The following is a 16,558-nucleotide window of genomic DNA, read 5'->3' on the forward strand; positions in this document are numbered from 1 at the left end:
AAAAATAGGACCCTGGTTAACCCTCATGGATCTCAGTTGATGGAGCTTTGGACTACGAAACCAAGTGGAGAGAAGTCCAAGGGAGAGGGGAGCATTTGGGGTCGTTGGGGGAAGGGGATGGGGGAGGTCGCCTTCCTGGAAGCTATTAAATACCAGATGTGGGTTCTGTTCCGTGTGGGACTGCCTTGAGGGAGAGGGTGGGGTGTGGGAGGAGGGTGGCTGGACTCTCTGACCTCTCAAGGTTGGCATTAATTCTATGCGTCGGTGATTTCCAACTACATTTCCCTGCACCCAGCTTCCTTTGCAGCACCAGAGGCACCGTGTGACTTGGCTTTAACTAGGGGTTTTCAGCAGTGTGTCTTTGTGCCTATCAGCTAGGGCCCAATTTTCCCATCACCGTCCTCCCTGCAACTGTAACCCTCGGCCTCAGCAATGCTGGCTGAAGATCAGCTCCAGCCCCACTCAGCTCATAGAGATTTTCACAGAGAGCTCTTCACAGCTCCTATTCTCAGAGAAGCCTGAAAAAGGGACTGTTTTGTGCTCCCAGTGTATGCGGGCTTTATGAAGAAAAAAAAATATGTGTGGCCTTATGTGAAAGGAGTATGCTAGATGCAGTTATGATGGGAAAAGCTGTAGAATGAAATCTCCTCGTGGAGCTCGGAGGAGGAAGTTGGTCAATTTCATGTTGGATCAACCAACATTCAAGACCCCTAGTATGTGGCAGGCTCTGAGTTAGACCTGGTGAGTAACAAGACAATTAAAGCAAGGCCCCTGCTATGAAGGAATTCAGTCTAACGGGGAACATAGACATCCCGTGTGAGAAGTGCCATGTTTGAGGTAAGCAAGAGTGTTTGGGAGCACGGAGGTTGCCCTTGGCTCCAAAGGTCTCCCGGGGAGTGGCATCTGAGCTGAGTAGGAGGAAGCCAAAGCAAAGAAAGGTGGGAAGGGCGTTCTGTGTAGAAGGAATGACATGAGCAGAGGCATGGAGACATGAATTTACTTGACGTGTGGGGAAACATGAGCAGGCTGCGATTATTAGAAAGGAAGGGGGAAGGGAAAGTGATGAGGCTGGAGGGGCAGGCAGGGCCACATGAGGGAAAGGGCCCAGCCTTCCTGCTAAGGAGTAGAGACTTTATCCTGAAGGGAGCCACTGAAGGATTTTAAGCAGGTCAGATTTGCATCTTGATTAAACTATCTGTCAATTTGGGGAAAATCTTTCAAATTGCCTGTGGGATGAATTGATGAAAGAATTCCACTGAAAGGGTAGATTTGCAGATCTAGCCATACGTAGTTAAGTGCAAGGCTGTCTTTTTCCAAGAGGGTTTGTCATTAATCTGAGGCTTTTAAAGAGGTACCGCTAAAACAATCTACAGATAGATGCATGTATTTGTGTGGAAAACTCAACAACATTTGGGAGGATACAGGGCCTGAAAACAGTGTTTAAAGGAAACTGAAGAGAGTCTAGTTGCTTCTACCCTTTACTCCACACTACAGCAACAATATCAGCTTAGGATCGCAAACTGTGCTATGGTCTCTTTGTTTTGTTTAGCAAAAGTCATCCGGGAAGGTGCTGTTTAACCTGAGTTGCAGCCATCTAAATCTTGCTGAAAAGGAATATTTTGGATTAGAATTCTGTAGCCATTCTGGAAATAATGTAAGTTGGTTTCATTATAGGTTCTTTGTGTCTAGAATTGCTTCTAAATGCAGCTTGCAGCTAGATATGCAGGGCTCAAACCCCCAACTGCAAAAGGAAAAACCATTTAAACCCTTGCAAAATGAGTGGATTTAACAACTATTTCCCCTCCTTGTCTATTAAAAGTCACCTCAGTTTGCCAAGCACAAACTCTTCCACCCTCTGCTCCTCTTTTGCCACTGTGTGAAGAGGTCTCTGTGCTTTATTCTGACTTTCCAGAGGCTGGACCTCAACCTCCAAACTGAAGACTCCTAACCTCACCAGTAGTATTCGGGAATGCTCCTTGCCCCTCTCTCACATTCTAACATTCCCGATGTTCTGCCCGCTGTGTTCTGCCTTGGTGGATCTGTTATCTGGCTCCTTCCCAGAAAGGCTCATTATGACTATTAAGCTGGCATTTGGGGGCTGTAGGATTCAAATGTGGAGCCATGTGCCTTCATTAGTCTTTGTGGCAACTAATGAGCCTTGTATATGACACCTCTGTCATTCTCCTGAGGCAGGGAGCAGTGACTCAAATGTCAACAGCAAGAGTTTATAGATCATCAATGTGCACTGTCATTGGGAAAATAGAAGGGGACAGATTGAGTGTGGTGGAAGCACAGCATTTCTTTGACGTTGCTATTTCTTACTATCTTTAGAAGTCTAAAGAGTCTTGACATTTGTTTGTTTCATGTTGACTTTAATCTGCTATCAAAAAAAAACCCAAAAAACAAAAAGCTATACTCAGTGCCATGTTCTACCAATTCTTTCATTAATGTTATTACAGGTCTGGTTGGAACTTCTGAAGTCCATTACAAAGCAAGTAAAAAGTAAGTATGGAAAATCACTTAAGGAATAGAATTCCCAGTTACAACTTGAAAATATTTCAACAATACCACACTGTTCCTCGCCTTAATATAAGCGGAGAAAAGGGCTTTGATGTATTGTTTTAATCCTTCATCCATCCAGTAAATTTAGCAATTTAAAAAAATCATTTTAACTTTGCCTGAGATGAGGAAAATCAGGCTGCTGGATCTTTGAGTAAATTTCGAGAACCCTGGTAATGACAGCGCTCTGTGGATTGGCTCTAGGAATACATCTCTGAGTCTAGACCTGTAAATCTTCGAGCATCCTTGATGTCAAGCAGCAATGCCATTCACCTTCTTCCAGGAGGTGTTTCAGTTTTATCCCATCACAGACATTGTCCATCCATTTCAGGTCATATTTGAGTGCCTACTATGCATGAAATATTCCCCCGAACCCTATATGTCACAATCTAGTGTGGTGGTTCTTAACTTTCAGTGTGTATTAGGATCACGGGCCGGGAGGAGGGGGCAGTTCTTGTTAAAATGCATATTGCTGGGCCTCATCCCCGAGTTTGGGGGCAGCAACCTGCATTTTTAACAAATTCCATAGCTGCTTCCGCTGCAGGTGGATTTCAGTCCACACTTTGGGAAAGGCTGTTTCGTGTCACTTCCCCCTCCTGCTCTCTACGTGTTGGTGTCTCCCACAGTTCTGTCTTTTCCCACTACGTATTGATAATCTGTCACATCATCCCAACAGCTTCCCAACTGACTCCCCCCAATCCATCATGTACACTACTCCCAAAGGGAACTATTGCAAATACAAACCTGACCACATCAGTCTCCTGCTTAAAAATGCTTCCATGACTCCCTATTGTCCTTAGAATAAAGTCCAAACTCTTTAACATGATCCTCAAAGCACCGGACTCTGCCTGACGTTTCAGCCTTTACCTCTGCCTCTGACCACTTCATACTCCTACCTCTCCTAATTTGAACAAAACTAACTTCAGGTGTAGGCTTCTCAGATAAAATAGAAGTTGCCCAACTATATTAGAATTTCAGATCAACAAAGACTAATTTCTTTGTGTAAGTATGTCCCAAGCAATCATTGTATATCTGAAATTCAAATTTAACTGGGAGTTCTATATTTTTATCTGCTAAATCTGGCAGCCCTACTCAGATGTCAGCTCTTCCAGGAAGCCTTCCTTGACCTCCTCCAAACTCTTTTCTCCCTCTTGTGCTTACCCAGTACTCGGGGCTTATAACACTTTGTGGTTCTGTGATTGTCTGTCTAGGTGTCTGCCTCTTCTACCAACCTTTGAGTGCTTAACTGTATTTTCATTTCCAGGAGCCTCTAGTACAATGCTTAGCATACAATAGGCACTCAACATATATTTACTGAATCAATGGTGTTAATGCTACATGTGTGTATTTGCTTTTGATACAGAAAGCTTCTTATTTTCAAATGCAAGTAGGAGTGAAGGCAAGTAGATATGTTTTCTTCATGTAGATTTTAAGATACACAGAGGCCTCAGTCCCTACTACTTCTAGTTCCCTTTATGAATCCTTGAGCCAGCTGATATTCACCTGCCTCTATAGCTGGGCCCTTCTCTCAGCCAGGAATGCAGAATCCCAAGTAGCAAGTGGTATATTTTTCTAAATGGAACACTTCTTAAGAGAGGACACAGTAGGCCCCAAACGAGGCACATCTTTACAAAAAGAAACTCAAAGAAAGAGAAGGGAGGAAGAGGGGCAGGAGAACTTTCCCAACTGTTATCCACATAGAGGCACAATTCAAAAATAGCAACAGCTCACAAATGTGAAAAATTGAAATTTAAATGAAAAGTCTGTGAGAGGGAGTGCTGGGGAGAGGAGGGAAGAGGAGAGGAGAGTGTGTGTGTGTGTGTGTGTGTGTGTGTGTGTGTGTGTGTGTGAGAGAGAGAGAGAGAGAGAGAGAGAGAGAGAGAAGCTCTGTAACTGTTGTGATGGACATTTAAATAAAACTTATGGAGATATTGTGTTTTAAGATCCTAAGGAGGTTGTTTTCAAATTTATGGTGAAATTTTTCCCAGTGGACCCTGGACATCTGCGAGAAGAGCTTACAAGGTATAGTACTTGCATGATGTTACTTAATCATTATTATCCATTTATCAGGGAATGGGCTCCTAGCCTTCTTTGGAAGGCTTGGGTCTCAGTCACTCTGGGAGATCGTAAGAAGTTGGTGAGAAGGACGACCTGGCTGGTCCCCAGGGTTAATCTTCCAAAGGATAGGGACTTCAGGGAGAAGGAAGGGTGGTGTTCTTAAAGTGGTAACCAGCCTGGGCGCCCACTTGGGGGTTAAGGCATTAACTACTACAACAGTTAGAGTGTTTGCCTTCATTGCATCTGTGTTCTAATCAGAGGGCAGCTTGACAGCTAAGTTCCCTGCATACTGAAAACGGCTGTGTGCACATGTGTGTGTGCACGTTTGTGTGTGTGTATATCCCATAGGTAGAAAGTGATGATGACATACACTTATAAAACCTTTTTGAAAGTAGAGAAGTAAAAAATAATTTAATAAATTATTTTGCACAATTATAAATTATTGATATTTTATTATAATTATTAATAATTACAATAATAATTATTAATAATTTATATAAGTAAAATATTTGTATACTTACAAAAAAGTAAAAAGTATAAAACATTTTAAAGTATTTTTATATTTATAAAAATGCTCTTTAAAATGACCATGTAAACCTACTTCTTCAAAAATACTTTGTCAACATAACACTCCCCAAACCTTACTCTGCTTTCTAGACTTTAGACTCCAGACTTCTACACATAGAAGGGATGTAAGAGATAATCTAGTCCAGACCTTTTGGTTTACAGATGCAGAAACTGGTCCTGGGAACTAGAGTGACTTGATCAAGGTCACAGCGTGTTGGCAATTATTCTACCTGAAATATTCCCCATCATGGTTCATGGCCAATTTTTCTTCACCCTTTTTGTAAAATGGGGGGGTTCTTTTCTGAGGGGTCTTTGTAGAAGTCACTTTAAAAAAGTCAGTCTCGGGCTTCCCTGGTGACGCAGTGGTTGAGAGCCCGCCTGCCAATGCAGGGGATGCGGGTTCGTGCCCCGGTCCGGGAAGACCCCACATGCCGCGGAGCGGCTGGGCCCGTGAGCCTTGGCCGCTGAGCCTGCGCGTCCGGAGCCTGTTCTCCGCAATGGGAGAGGCCACAACAGTGAGAGGCCCACATACCGCAAAACAAAAAACAAAACAAAAAAAAAAAAAGGTCAGTCTCTCTCTCTCTCCCAATCCTCTCCAAATTTGTGAGTTGTAGGCCCTTTTCCCAGATAACTTGATGTCTTGGTATCTCTATCAGTTTGCCTTTGCTAACTCATTTCAGTCGAGTCTCAAATTGTAACCAATTTTGATGGAGATAAACTTTCTCTGGGGAAAAAAAAAAAGAATGAGAAAATCAATGTGATGATAAATGATTCATCAGCTGTTCAGAGGAAGGATTTGGTATTTGCAGCAGGCAGCTGCCTTCTTAACAGCAAGGAATGTGTCAAATGACAAGAAGGTTACTTTCTTTCTTGCTAGGAGTAAAATGAAATTCACGTCCCCTTTAGCAATTGAGGCTGATTATTCCCATTTACATCTATATTTGAAAGCAGGTAATGGCAACGGTTAGACTTCCTTTATTTTTTCCCCATTGGTCCATTTGAGAATACTTAACTGTAGTTGACTTTACAAGGATGCCTTGATTGGAGCCACTACGTGAGTTTCTCAGAGTGGTGTGCAAATATAACTTTTCTAATGAATCATTTCTAATCCGTTAAGAGAGATCACAATTTGAAGGATTATAATGAATGGCTTTGTAAATTAAATAATCACCTACTAATTTACCTGTTTTTTCCCAGTCTGCATTTTCATCTATCACGTGCAATTAATTCTGGTTCACCACATTGCTGTCAAGTCTTAATTGGTTTAAAAAAAATCTAGACAGAACTTTATTCAGAAAATTACATCTTATTTAGGGAAATGCCCACAGTAGATAGTAAATGTTTTAATATATAAAATAAAACTTTGGAACCAATTTTGAACCAAGAAGGAACATAGTCGGCAGTAGAATCTTAATTATACACATCTTTTCAAAAGTTGATTGCCTTTGATATGGGCTTAAAAGTGTGGGACAAATGCCATCTGTTTTGCAAAGTTCTGGATACCAATGTGTACTTTATGGGTCCCTGATTATCGGTAGGAAAAAGGGTAGTCTGGCTTCATTCCATTCAATACACAGTAATCCCATACCTGCTCTGTGCAAAGGGCTAGGCTGGGCTCTGGTGATACGGAGACGGTGGTCCAGGTGAAGGGGCAGAATCACGGCCTCAAGTTCTTGATTTCTGAAATACAGTCTTTTGGATAGGAGGCAGCCTGGAATTGAGAGGCAGACCTGAGGTCTTGCCACAGTTTCACTGTCTTGGGGTGATATGACTCTGCCCAAATCGCCTAACCTCTCTTTCCGTAATTGGAACATGTGGTGATGATGCCAGCCTTCTAAGTTGTTACGATAGTGAGTATTTGATAGCATTTTGTAAACAGAGCAGTACTGGCCTCCTGAGTAGGCTTATTCTTGCTGAATCTCCCTTTCTCTCTGGCTGGGTATGTGGCTTTGCTACGTGGCAGAAATCACCAGAGGATTGTTGGCCAACTCCCTCAAGTTGGCGGGAGGATTTGGCCGGGGCAATTCCTAATGGCTGTGAGGCCTGCTGAAATGCTGGATCAGCTGAGTTGTGGTCTAGTGCTGGTTAGGGGCCGAAGCAAAGCCTATGCATTACTCACCACCCCCAAAAGGCATCTCCCTGACTGGGGGCACCGTGTCTTTCTTGAAACATCTTGATCTGGGAGAAGGGAAATGCTTCTTTCTTGTTCCTGTTTCTTCCTCAAGAGATTTCCCCCCACTTCTTTGCAGGTATCTTTTTACTCTTCAAATAAAGAAGGATTTGGCTCTGGGAAGGCTTCCATGCAGTGACAACTGTACAGCGTTGATGATATCTCACATCTTACAATGTAAGTAGCAAATGTCGACTTTGGGGCCTATCAGCCAGCTAGAGAACCAGGCAAAGAGGTTGAGCACCCTCAACATCCCTATCATCATGTTAGCGCTTCTCTGTAGAGGAGAGAAAGCCTGGATGAGATAGAAATGGCAGGGTCCAGTAGAAAGAGGCTGGTTACTGTAGTCATTGAGATTTGGATTCAAATCCTGTTTGTATGTTCTAACTGTTGTAGCCTTGGGTGAAGTCCCCTCATCTGTCTTTGCCTGAGTTCCCTAGTCTTTAAAAGAGTGACAAGAATGCCTTCTCACAGAGCAGTTATGTAGATTAAAAGTAAATGCTGATTTTCTTCTACCTCGGTCTAACCTTGGCCTCCCACTGCCCCAGGCTTGCTCTCCAGGAGCTGGTCTGGACTAATCTGGGCATGGACTTTGCTAGGCAGGCCCCCACTCCCTCTGCTTGCCCCAGGATCCATTTCTGGTACGTGCTTTCTGCAGCACATTGTCACGTTTAATGTGATTCCCATGTTGCTCTTTCTCATGATTCCAGAGAACAAAGCACAGAGTATAGCAGGTGGAGAGAAACTAAAAGGGAAAAAGGCCCCAGGCGTCTATTAGAGTTCCCCATATCCTAGCAGCCAAGTCCTTGGACTAGGCTGAGTAATGTAGGCAGGGAAAAGAGGCCCGGGGAGCAGTGGGGCCTTTCCTGGGAGGGGGTGAAGCTGGGCACGTCAGGCTGCTCCTGTATCCCCGAGGGCAGGATTAAGGCAGCTGGAAATATTATCTCTTCTTCTAGGGCTGGCTGGACTTTCTCTCTCTTCTAGAGAGGCCGTCCAAGAATAGGCTGTTCCTTACTGTTCCTGAAGGATCATAACTTCATTTTTTTGTTTCAAAAGTTCATTTTTGACCTCTATCCATTGCCTTCCTGACAGTCCAGAAATGGTAGATTTCTGATTTCACTGGGAACTCCAGAATGAAGGGCTTGGATAGAGACAGTATATGAATCAGTGTTTACCAAGTGACTCATAAGCGAGACAGGATGAGAGCCCAGGATCTCAGGAAGGCAGTGAGACCAGTAGTTATCAGGGAAGGCTTATGGATGAGATGGCTTTTGCGCTGGGCCTTAAAGTGATGCATAGGAATTGGATATGTAATGATAAGCAGAGAAAACAGAAAAGAAAAAAAGGTGATGGTACAAGAAAAAGTATATACAGAGGATGCAGCTCAAGTACAACTCGAGCATAGGGTCTGTTTAGGAGAGGTGGCAAAAAACTAAGCATCATTTTGAAGGGCCTTGAATGCCAAGGACACTAACTATATGTCCAGTATTGTTCTTGGGGTGGGGTCGGGAGATGGGGTAAGGCAGGTGGAGAAAACAATATTGGAAGACTTATCCTTCTCCGTTAGCTGCCTGTTTAAGGCAGCAGTCAGAGGATTGGGGCTCCCCAGACAGCCTCTGATGGGGGAGCCCAATTTCATTCTTAATAGTTCAACATTATGGATTTGAGCATTCCCTAGTGGCCATTTCAGGCATAGCACAGAACACTTCAGCTTTTCTAGAGGATATTTTGTTTGTCAATAGAAGCTCTTTCCACAGAAAAAAAGCGAAAGTTTCAAGGAGTCAGCTCTTCACAATCCATCCAGGTCAGATTATTTCACTGGTTGCTAAGACAGTGTGCAGAACACAGCCAGGATGCTCATTCATTTGCTCATTTATTTATTCATCTAATATGTATGTTCTAGGCATTCAAGAACCTCCACATTCTGACCTCATCTGCTTAAATCTCTCTTACACACCCCTCTGGCTCTAGCCAGACTCTTCCTCCCAAATACAGTTTGTACATTCCAAATGAAGCCTCCCTTTTATGAATGCCCTTAGTACAGTAACTCTTCTTTGTCATTCACTCAGCAAATTTTATTAAGTACCTACTACATGCCAGGTACTGGGAACATAGCAGTGAAATAAAAAGATCTTTGCTCTCGTGGAGCTCACATTTTGGCAGTGGAGGACAATCAGACCAAAATAAGGAAATATATAATGTAAGTTTGAAGGTGATAAGTGCACTGGAGAAAATAAAGTATGGAAGGGAGAGAGGGAAATTCGGGGGCTGGGTACTGAATTTTTAAATAAGGTGGTCAGGGTAGGCTTCACTGTGAAGGTGATAGTTAAACAAAACTTGAAGGAGGTAAAAGACCAAGCTATGCAGAAATCTGGTGGAAGGGAGCTCCAGGCAGAGAACATCCAGTGCAAAGGGCCTGAGGTAGGAGCATGCTGGGAGTATTCAAGAAACATTAAGCAGGCTTTGTGGATGGCTGGAACTGAGGGAGAGAGGGAGACAGTAATCATGGAGTGCCTTAAAAGCATATTAAAGACCTAGGACATTACTCTAAATGTGATGGGAAGCCAATGTAGCATTTGAAACAGAGGAGTGAAATGATCTGAACTAGGTTTTAACTACATCATGTTGGCTGCTGTGGTGAAAACAGAAATTTGTAGCGAGTAGTAAATAAGCCATAGTGATCTAATGTACAGTATAATAAATATAGACAATAATATTGTACTATAATTATGTAATGTGATAAGTATTGCTACAATGGCAACCATATTGCAATCTATAAATGTATCAAAGTAACATACTGTACACCTTAAATTGCTGCAATGTTATATGTCAAATTTATTCAATTTTTAAAAATGAGAGAAAATAGACTTTATGAGGGATGGTGGAAGTGGGGAGACAAGATAACAGACGACAGCAGGAGAGAGAGAGATGATGGTAATTTGGACCAGCGTGGTAACAGTGAAGGTGCTCACACCACATGCTACCTTCTATCACTAATGATATTTACTCATTTGTATGTCATAGGTCTCTTCCTAGATTGTTATAGTCCTGCATGGAGAGAATGTTCCTATGTTCCTATGTTTTCCTTAGGGTCAACGTAAGGTCTTGTGCTTAATACTTGTGCTTAATAAAGAGAAAGATTGGGGTGTGTGTGTGTGTGTGTGTGTGTGTGTGTGTGTGTGTTTAATTTATTTTTTAAAACAGCTCTATTGTGGTATAATGTGCATACCATAAAATTCACTCATTTTAAGTCTGTAACTCAATGGTTTTTAGTAAATTTACAGAGTTGTGCAACCATTACCACAACCCAGTTTTCAAACATTTCCATCATGCCAAAAGAGCTCTCTCATGCCCATTGGCAGTCACTCAACCACTAATTTAATTTCTGTTTCTATAGATTTGCCTTTTCTGGACATTTCATGTAATAGGAATGATAAAATATGTGGTCTTTTGTATCTGGCTTTTTTCATTCAACACAATGTTTTTGAAATTCATGCAAGTTGTAACATGAATCACAGCAGTTTGTTCCTTTCTATTGCTGAGTAGTATTCCATTTTATGGGTATACCACATTTTATTTATCTATTTACTTGGCCAGGGACATTTGGATTGTTTCCAGTTTAGCTATTATGAATAATGTTATGAATATTCATGTACAAGTCTTTGTGTGGACACATGTTTTCATCACTCTTTTGTAGATTTCCAGGAATGTAATTGTTTTGTCTTAAGGTAAATTTGTGTTTAACATTTTAAGAAACTGACAAACTGTTCACCAAATTGTTACAATAAAACCAGAAATGTATGAGGTTTCCAATTTCTCCACATCTTCACTAAAATTTGGTATTGTCTATCTTTGTGATTATGGTCATTCTAGTGCAATGAATCTCATTGCAATTATAATTAGCATTTTCCTAATGACTAATGATGTTGAGCACCTTCTCATCTGTTTATTAACCATTCCTATGTTTTCTTTGGTAAAATGCGTATTCAAATTTTTGCCAATTTTAAAATGGGTTGTCTTATCGAATTTTAAGAGAGTTTTATATATTCTTATTAAAAATCCTTTATGAGATCTATAATTTGTGAAATTTTCTTCCAATCTGTGGCTTGACTTTTCATTTTCTTTGTGTGTGTGTGTGCTCTTTTTTTAAAATTGAAGTATTGTTGATTTACAATGTTGTGTTAGTTTCAGGTGTACAGCAAGTGATTTATATATATATATATATATATATATATAGACTGACTGACTAGAATCACCAGTAGAATGTTGGATAGAAGTGGCAAGAGCAGACATCCCTGTCTTGTCCCTGGTCTTAGGGGAAAGCACTCAGTTTCTCACCATTTAGTATTATTATGATGTTAGCTGTAGGTTTTCCAACTTTATCAGGTTGAAGAAGTTCCCTTCAATTTTTTTGTTTGTTGAATGTTTTTACCATGAATTGGTGTTGGATTTTGCCCAATGTTTTTTCTGCATCTATTGATATGATAATGTATTTTTTGTCCTTTATTCTATTAACATAGCATATTACATTAATTAACCTTCACGTGTTGAACTGATCTTGCACTCCTGGGATAAATCCCACTTGGTCATGATGTATAATTCTTTTTTATATGTTGCTGGATTCAGTTTACTAGTATTTTGTTGAGGATTTTTGCCTCTGTATTCATGAGAGATATTAATCTGCAGTTTTCTTGTGATGTCTGTGTCTGATTTTGGTATCAGAGTAATACTGGCCTCATGAACGAGTTGGTAAGTGTTCCTTACTCTATTTTCTGGAAGAGTTTGTGAAAAATTGGTATTTGTATCTTATCTGAATATTTGATAGCATTAACTAGTGAAACCATATGGGTGGGCCTGATTACGTTTTTTTGGTTTTTTTGGTTTTTTTTTTTTTTTGCGTTACGCGGGCCTCTCACTGCTGTGGCCTCTCCCGCTGCGGAGCACAGGCTCCGGACGCACAGGCTCAGCGGCCATGGCCCACGGGCCCAGCCGCCCCGCGGCATGTGGGATCTTCCCGGACCGGGGCACGAACCCGCCTCCCCTGCATCGGCAGGCGGACTCTCAACCACTGCGCCACCAGGGAAGCCACTGATTAAGTTTTAATGAGATTTGTACATTTATCAATTTGGGAAAAAAATAAATAGATAAAAGAGCCATTGATTTGGTCTTTTTAAAAAAGCTTGTTATATAAAGATTTTCATTCTAATGTGGTTTTGAAATATATAAATACACTTCACCTATCTAAAAATGAGCATGCCATCTGTCTAAAACACAATAGAAAACCAAGCCAAAAGAGAAAATAACTTTCTAGTACTCAAAACTGATGCCCCCATGTCCATGAATTTTACTCAGTAGGAGAGCACCACATGATTCCATGGAGTCTATTTACTCTTATAATTCATAAAATGCGAACAGGTTTGGATATCTGCATTCCCCTTTTTTCATGTTAAAATGTGAATTTTAATTGTAAAAATTGTTTTGGGTGCCCATTTTATGGTAGATTAGAAGTCACAATTTGGAACCAAGTAGAGACTTCTTCAGGGGAAGTCAATGACCAGGAAGTGATTCCTATTAATCTGACAGAGAGGGAAAAGGCATAATAATGATAAAGAACACACAAGAATTCAAAAATCAAAACAGTTTCAAGCCATTTACTGTAGGGGCAGATAATCCTATATACCTCAATTGCCTTTGTAGGCACAGTGCTATTATAACAATAAATTGGATATATCTAGAATAGATTATGAGCAGGGATAAACTTCCAGTGATTTGGAAAAGTGAGAATAATTTCCAGAATTATTCACCGACTGGGGATTCCATATAGCAGGGTTTTACTAGATTCCCAATGTACAGAGTGATGAATGGCTGTGACTGGCTTGCATTGGAGTTGGCATTTATATTCTCCTTTCTTAATAATGCCTGATCAAGGCAGAGGGAGGTTAGGGGGCTGAATTAGTTTGCTAGGGCTACCATAACACAATACAACAGACTAGGTGACTTAAAGGACAGAAATTTATTTTCTCACACTTCTGGAGGCTAGACATCCAAGATTGAAGTGTCAGCAGGTTTGGTTTCTTCTGAGGTCTCTCTCATTGGCTTGCAGATAGCTGCCTTCCTGATGAGTCCTCACCCAGTCTTTCCTCTGTGTACCTGCATTCCTGGTGCCTGGTGTCCAAATTTCCTCTTCTTATAAGGATACCAATCAGATTGGATTAGGGCCCACTCTACTGCCTCATTTTTAAAATAATCACTCCTTTATAGGCCTTGTCTCTAAACACAGTCACATTCTGAGGTACTGAGGGTTAGGAGGTCACAGTTCAACTCATAACAGGGACTGATCAGAAGTAGAAGAGATCATCAACAGAATGTGGGAGAAGAAAATAAGAAAATATTCATCTATGATCCTGGAGCCTTTAAGACCTACACTGTGTCTGTGACTTCATTACAACCCACTGCTTCTTATTTGAAGAAGAACCAATTAGGTCCTCCCCCACCACCCATATCCTGAAACAAATATACATATATTCAGGAGGTCTAGGGCTGCACTGGCTGCAAAGAAAGGGCTGTTTGGGGGAGGTCAGAGGGTCTGCTGGGTGCTCCACTGCTTAACTCATCAATGGTAATGTAACAAATGTCACTTTACTGTCATGCAGCAGAACTGGGAGACTTTCATGAAGAAACAGATAGGAAATATTTGGCACAAACCCGGTACTTACCGAACCAAGACGATTTAGAGAGCAAGATCGTGCACTTCCATCAGAAGCACATGTAAGTACTTTCCCTGGCATCTGCTTCCGCCTGTTCTGCTGGCAGGGAAGACTGAAGCTGAGGACAGACTCTTAAAAGCAAGCCTTTAAGTCAGAGAAACTTCAGGCTCAAGAAAACACTGAGTTCCTCTTCGAGCTCTCGGGGTAGAGGTGTCATTCTTTTTTTTTAGGCGTCATTCTTGCTGCATTTATTAGGCTCATAAATTCTTTCCCTTTGCAGTGGCAGGAGCCCAGCTGAAGCTGACATTCTGCTACTGGACATAGCGAGGAAGCTGGATATGTACGGCATCAGGCCGCACCCTGCCAGTGATGGTGAAGGGATGCAGATCCAACTGGCTGTTGCTCACATGGGCGTACTGGTGTTACGGGTAACAGCTCTTTTCCTTTAAAGTCTTCAGTTTTGGGTGTTATCTTGGCTCAAACTTGAATGTCCATTCTCAAGGTGACCCCACCCCTCAGTCTTACCACCAGCAAGGAAAGGAGGCAGTGCTTGGAAGAGTTTAGGGTAAGTCTCCTTCCCTTGATGTCCTTTGCTTCCATTTGCAGTCTGGAGCTGACTGTTTTGATTCTCAGGAGCTCACACATTAGATCAGGCCAGCATGGTGAAGAGATGAAGTCAAGAGGCTCTTTGGAACTTTTAGACCCTAAATAAGAATACAGGTTTTTGGCATCCTAAAAGCTTAGGCTGTGAAATAAAGTGCATTCAGCCTGTCCAAATCCACCAGAAACAACCTGAAGGGTTGTTCTCATTCAGTTAGCAGTTTTTTTGGAGGTGCCCAGTGCCAGCTAGTAGGGAATTAGTGCCCAACCCTGAAAGCAATGGTTGATGTTTACTGACTCATCCTTTTCCCAGGACTCTGTTTTCCAGAGAGGGCTCTCTCCATCACCATTAATCCTCACTCCTTGGAATGTGGCCAGAACATATTTTTCAACAGTTTTTCAGTCTTTTTGGACTTCTTATATCTGTGAGCATTCAATGAATTTAGATCCAAGTTAAGGTTTAAGAAGCTTCAGAATGATAGGCAGATACCTAGACAGGTTTTGGAATGAATCACCTGTGACAAAGAAAGGGGTGGCTTCAGACCCACTGACCCCCAGGACCGAATTAGAGCACTGAAATAAGTCACAAAGCAGATCAGGTACAGACTTGGCAACAAGAATCTTAACCTTCTAATTTATGTGGTTATAAACTTTACAGCATGAGAGCCACACTGATGGACAAAAGACCCAATGGATCACAGGCACACCTGTTCACCCAGGAGGGAATTTTTACCCAGTCCACTCAAACCCTGATTCTTTTTTATTTTTATTTTTTTTTAGATAAGCAACAAAGATATATTATACAGCTCAGGGAAATATATCCATTATCTTGTAATAACTTTTTAAAATTTTATATTGGAGTATAGTTCATCAACAATGTTGTGTTAGTTTCAGGTATACAGCAAAGTGATTCAGTTATACATATACATGTATCTATTCTTTTTTTATTAATCTTTTAAAACATCTTTACTGGAGTATAATTGCTTTATGATGGTGTGTTAGTTTCTGTTTTATAACAAAGTGAATCAGCTATACATATACATATATCTCCATATCTCCTCCCTCTTGAGTCTCCCTCCCACCCTCCCTATCCCACCCCTCCAGGTGGTCACAAAGCACCGAGGTGATCTCCCTGTGCTATGTGGCTGCTTCCCACCAGTTATCTATTTTACATTTGGTAGTATATATAAGTCCATGTCACTCTCTCACTTCACCCCACCTTCCCCTTCCCCTTCCCCGTGTCCTCAAGTCGATTCTCTATGTCTGCGTCTTTATTCCTGTCCTGCCCCTAGGTTCTTCAGAACATTTTTCTTCTTTTTTTAGATTCCATATATATGTGTTAGCATACAGTATTTGTTTTTCTCTTTCTGACTTACTTCACTCTGTATGACAGACTCTAGATCCATCCGTTTCACTACAAATAACTCAATTTTGTTTCTTTTAATGGCTGAGTAATATTCCATTGTATATATGTGCCACATGTTCTTTATCCATTCATCTATCGATGGACACTTAGGTTGCTTCCATGTCCTGGCTATTGTAAATAGTGCTGCAATGAATATTTTGGTATATGGCTCTATTTGAATTATGGTTTTCTCAGGGTATATGCCCAGTAGTGGGATTGCTGGGTCATATGGTAGTTCTATTTTTAGTTTTTTAAGGAATTTCCATACTGTTCTCCATAGTGGCTGTATCAGTTTACACTCCCACCAACAGTGTAAGAGAGTTCCCTTTTCTCCACACCCTCTCCAGCATTTATTGTTTGTAGATGTTTTGATGATGGCCATTCTGACTGGTGTGAGATGATATCTCATTGTAGTTTTGATTTGCATTTCTCTAATGATTAGCGATATTGATCATCCTTTCATGTGTTTGTTGGCACTCTGTATATCTTCTT

At 41.3% G+C, this 16,558-nt stretch overlaps 1 protein-coding gene across 1 annotated transcript in view; it reads left to right on the forward strand.

Moving 5' to 3' along the window:
- Positions 1-315: 315 nt before the first annotated feature.
- Positions 316-16,558, forward strand: part of FRMD7 (FERM domain containing 7) — a 28,843-nt gene continuing 12,600 nt past the window's right edge. Inside the window, 7 exon segments of the mRNA XM_067724489.1 lie at positions 316-837; positions 1,550-1,654; positions 2,460-2,502; positions 4,503-4,581; positions 7,434-7,531; positions 14,008-14,122; positions 14,342-14,489. Coding sequence (XP_067580590.1) covers positions 829-837; positions 1,550-1,654; positions 2,460-2,502; positions 4,503-4,581; positions 7,434-7,531; positions 14,008-14,122; positions 14,342-14,489 — 597 coding nt within the window. The 5' untranslated portion in view covers positions 316-828.

Source organism: Pseudorca crassidens, chromosome X (assembly GCF_039906515.1).
Source record: "Pseudorca crassidens isolate mPseCra1 chromosome X, mPseCra1.hap1, whole genome shotgun sequence".
NCBI lineage: Eukaryota > Metazoa > Chordata > Mammalia > Artiodactyla > Delphinidae > Pseudorca > Pseudorca crassidens.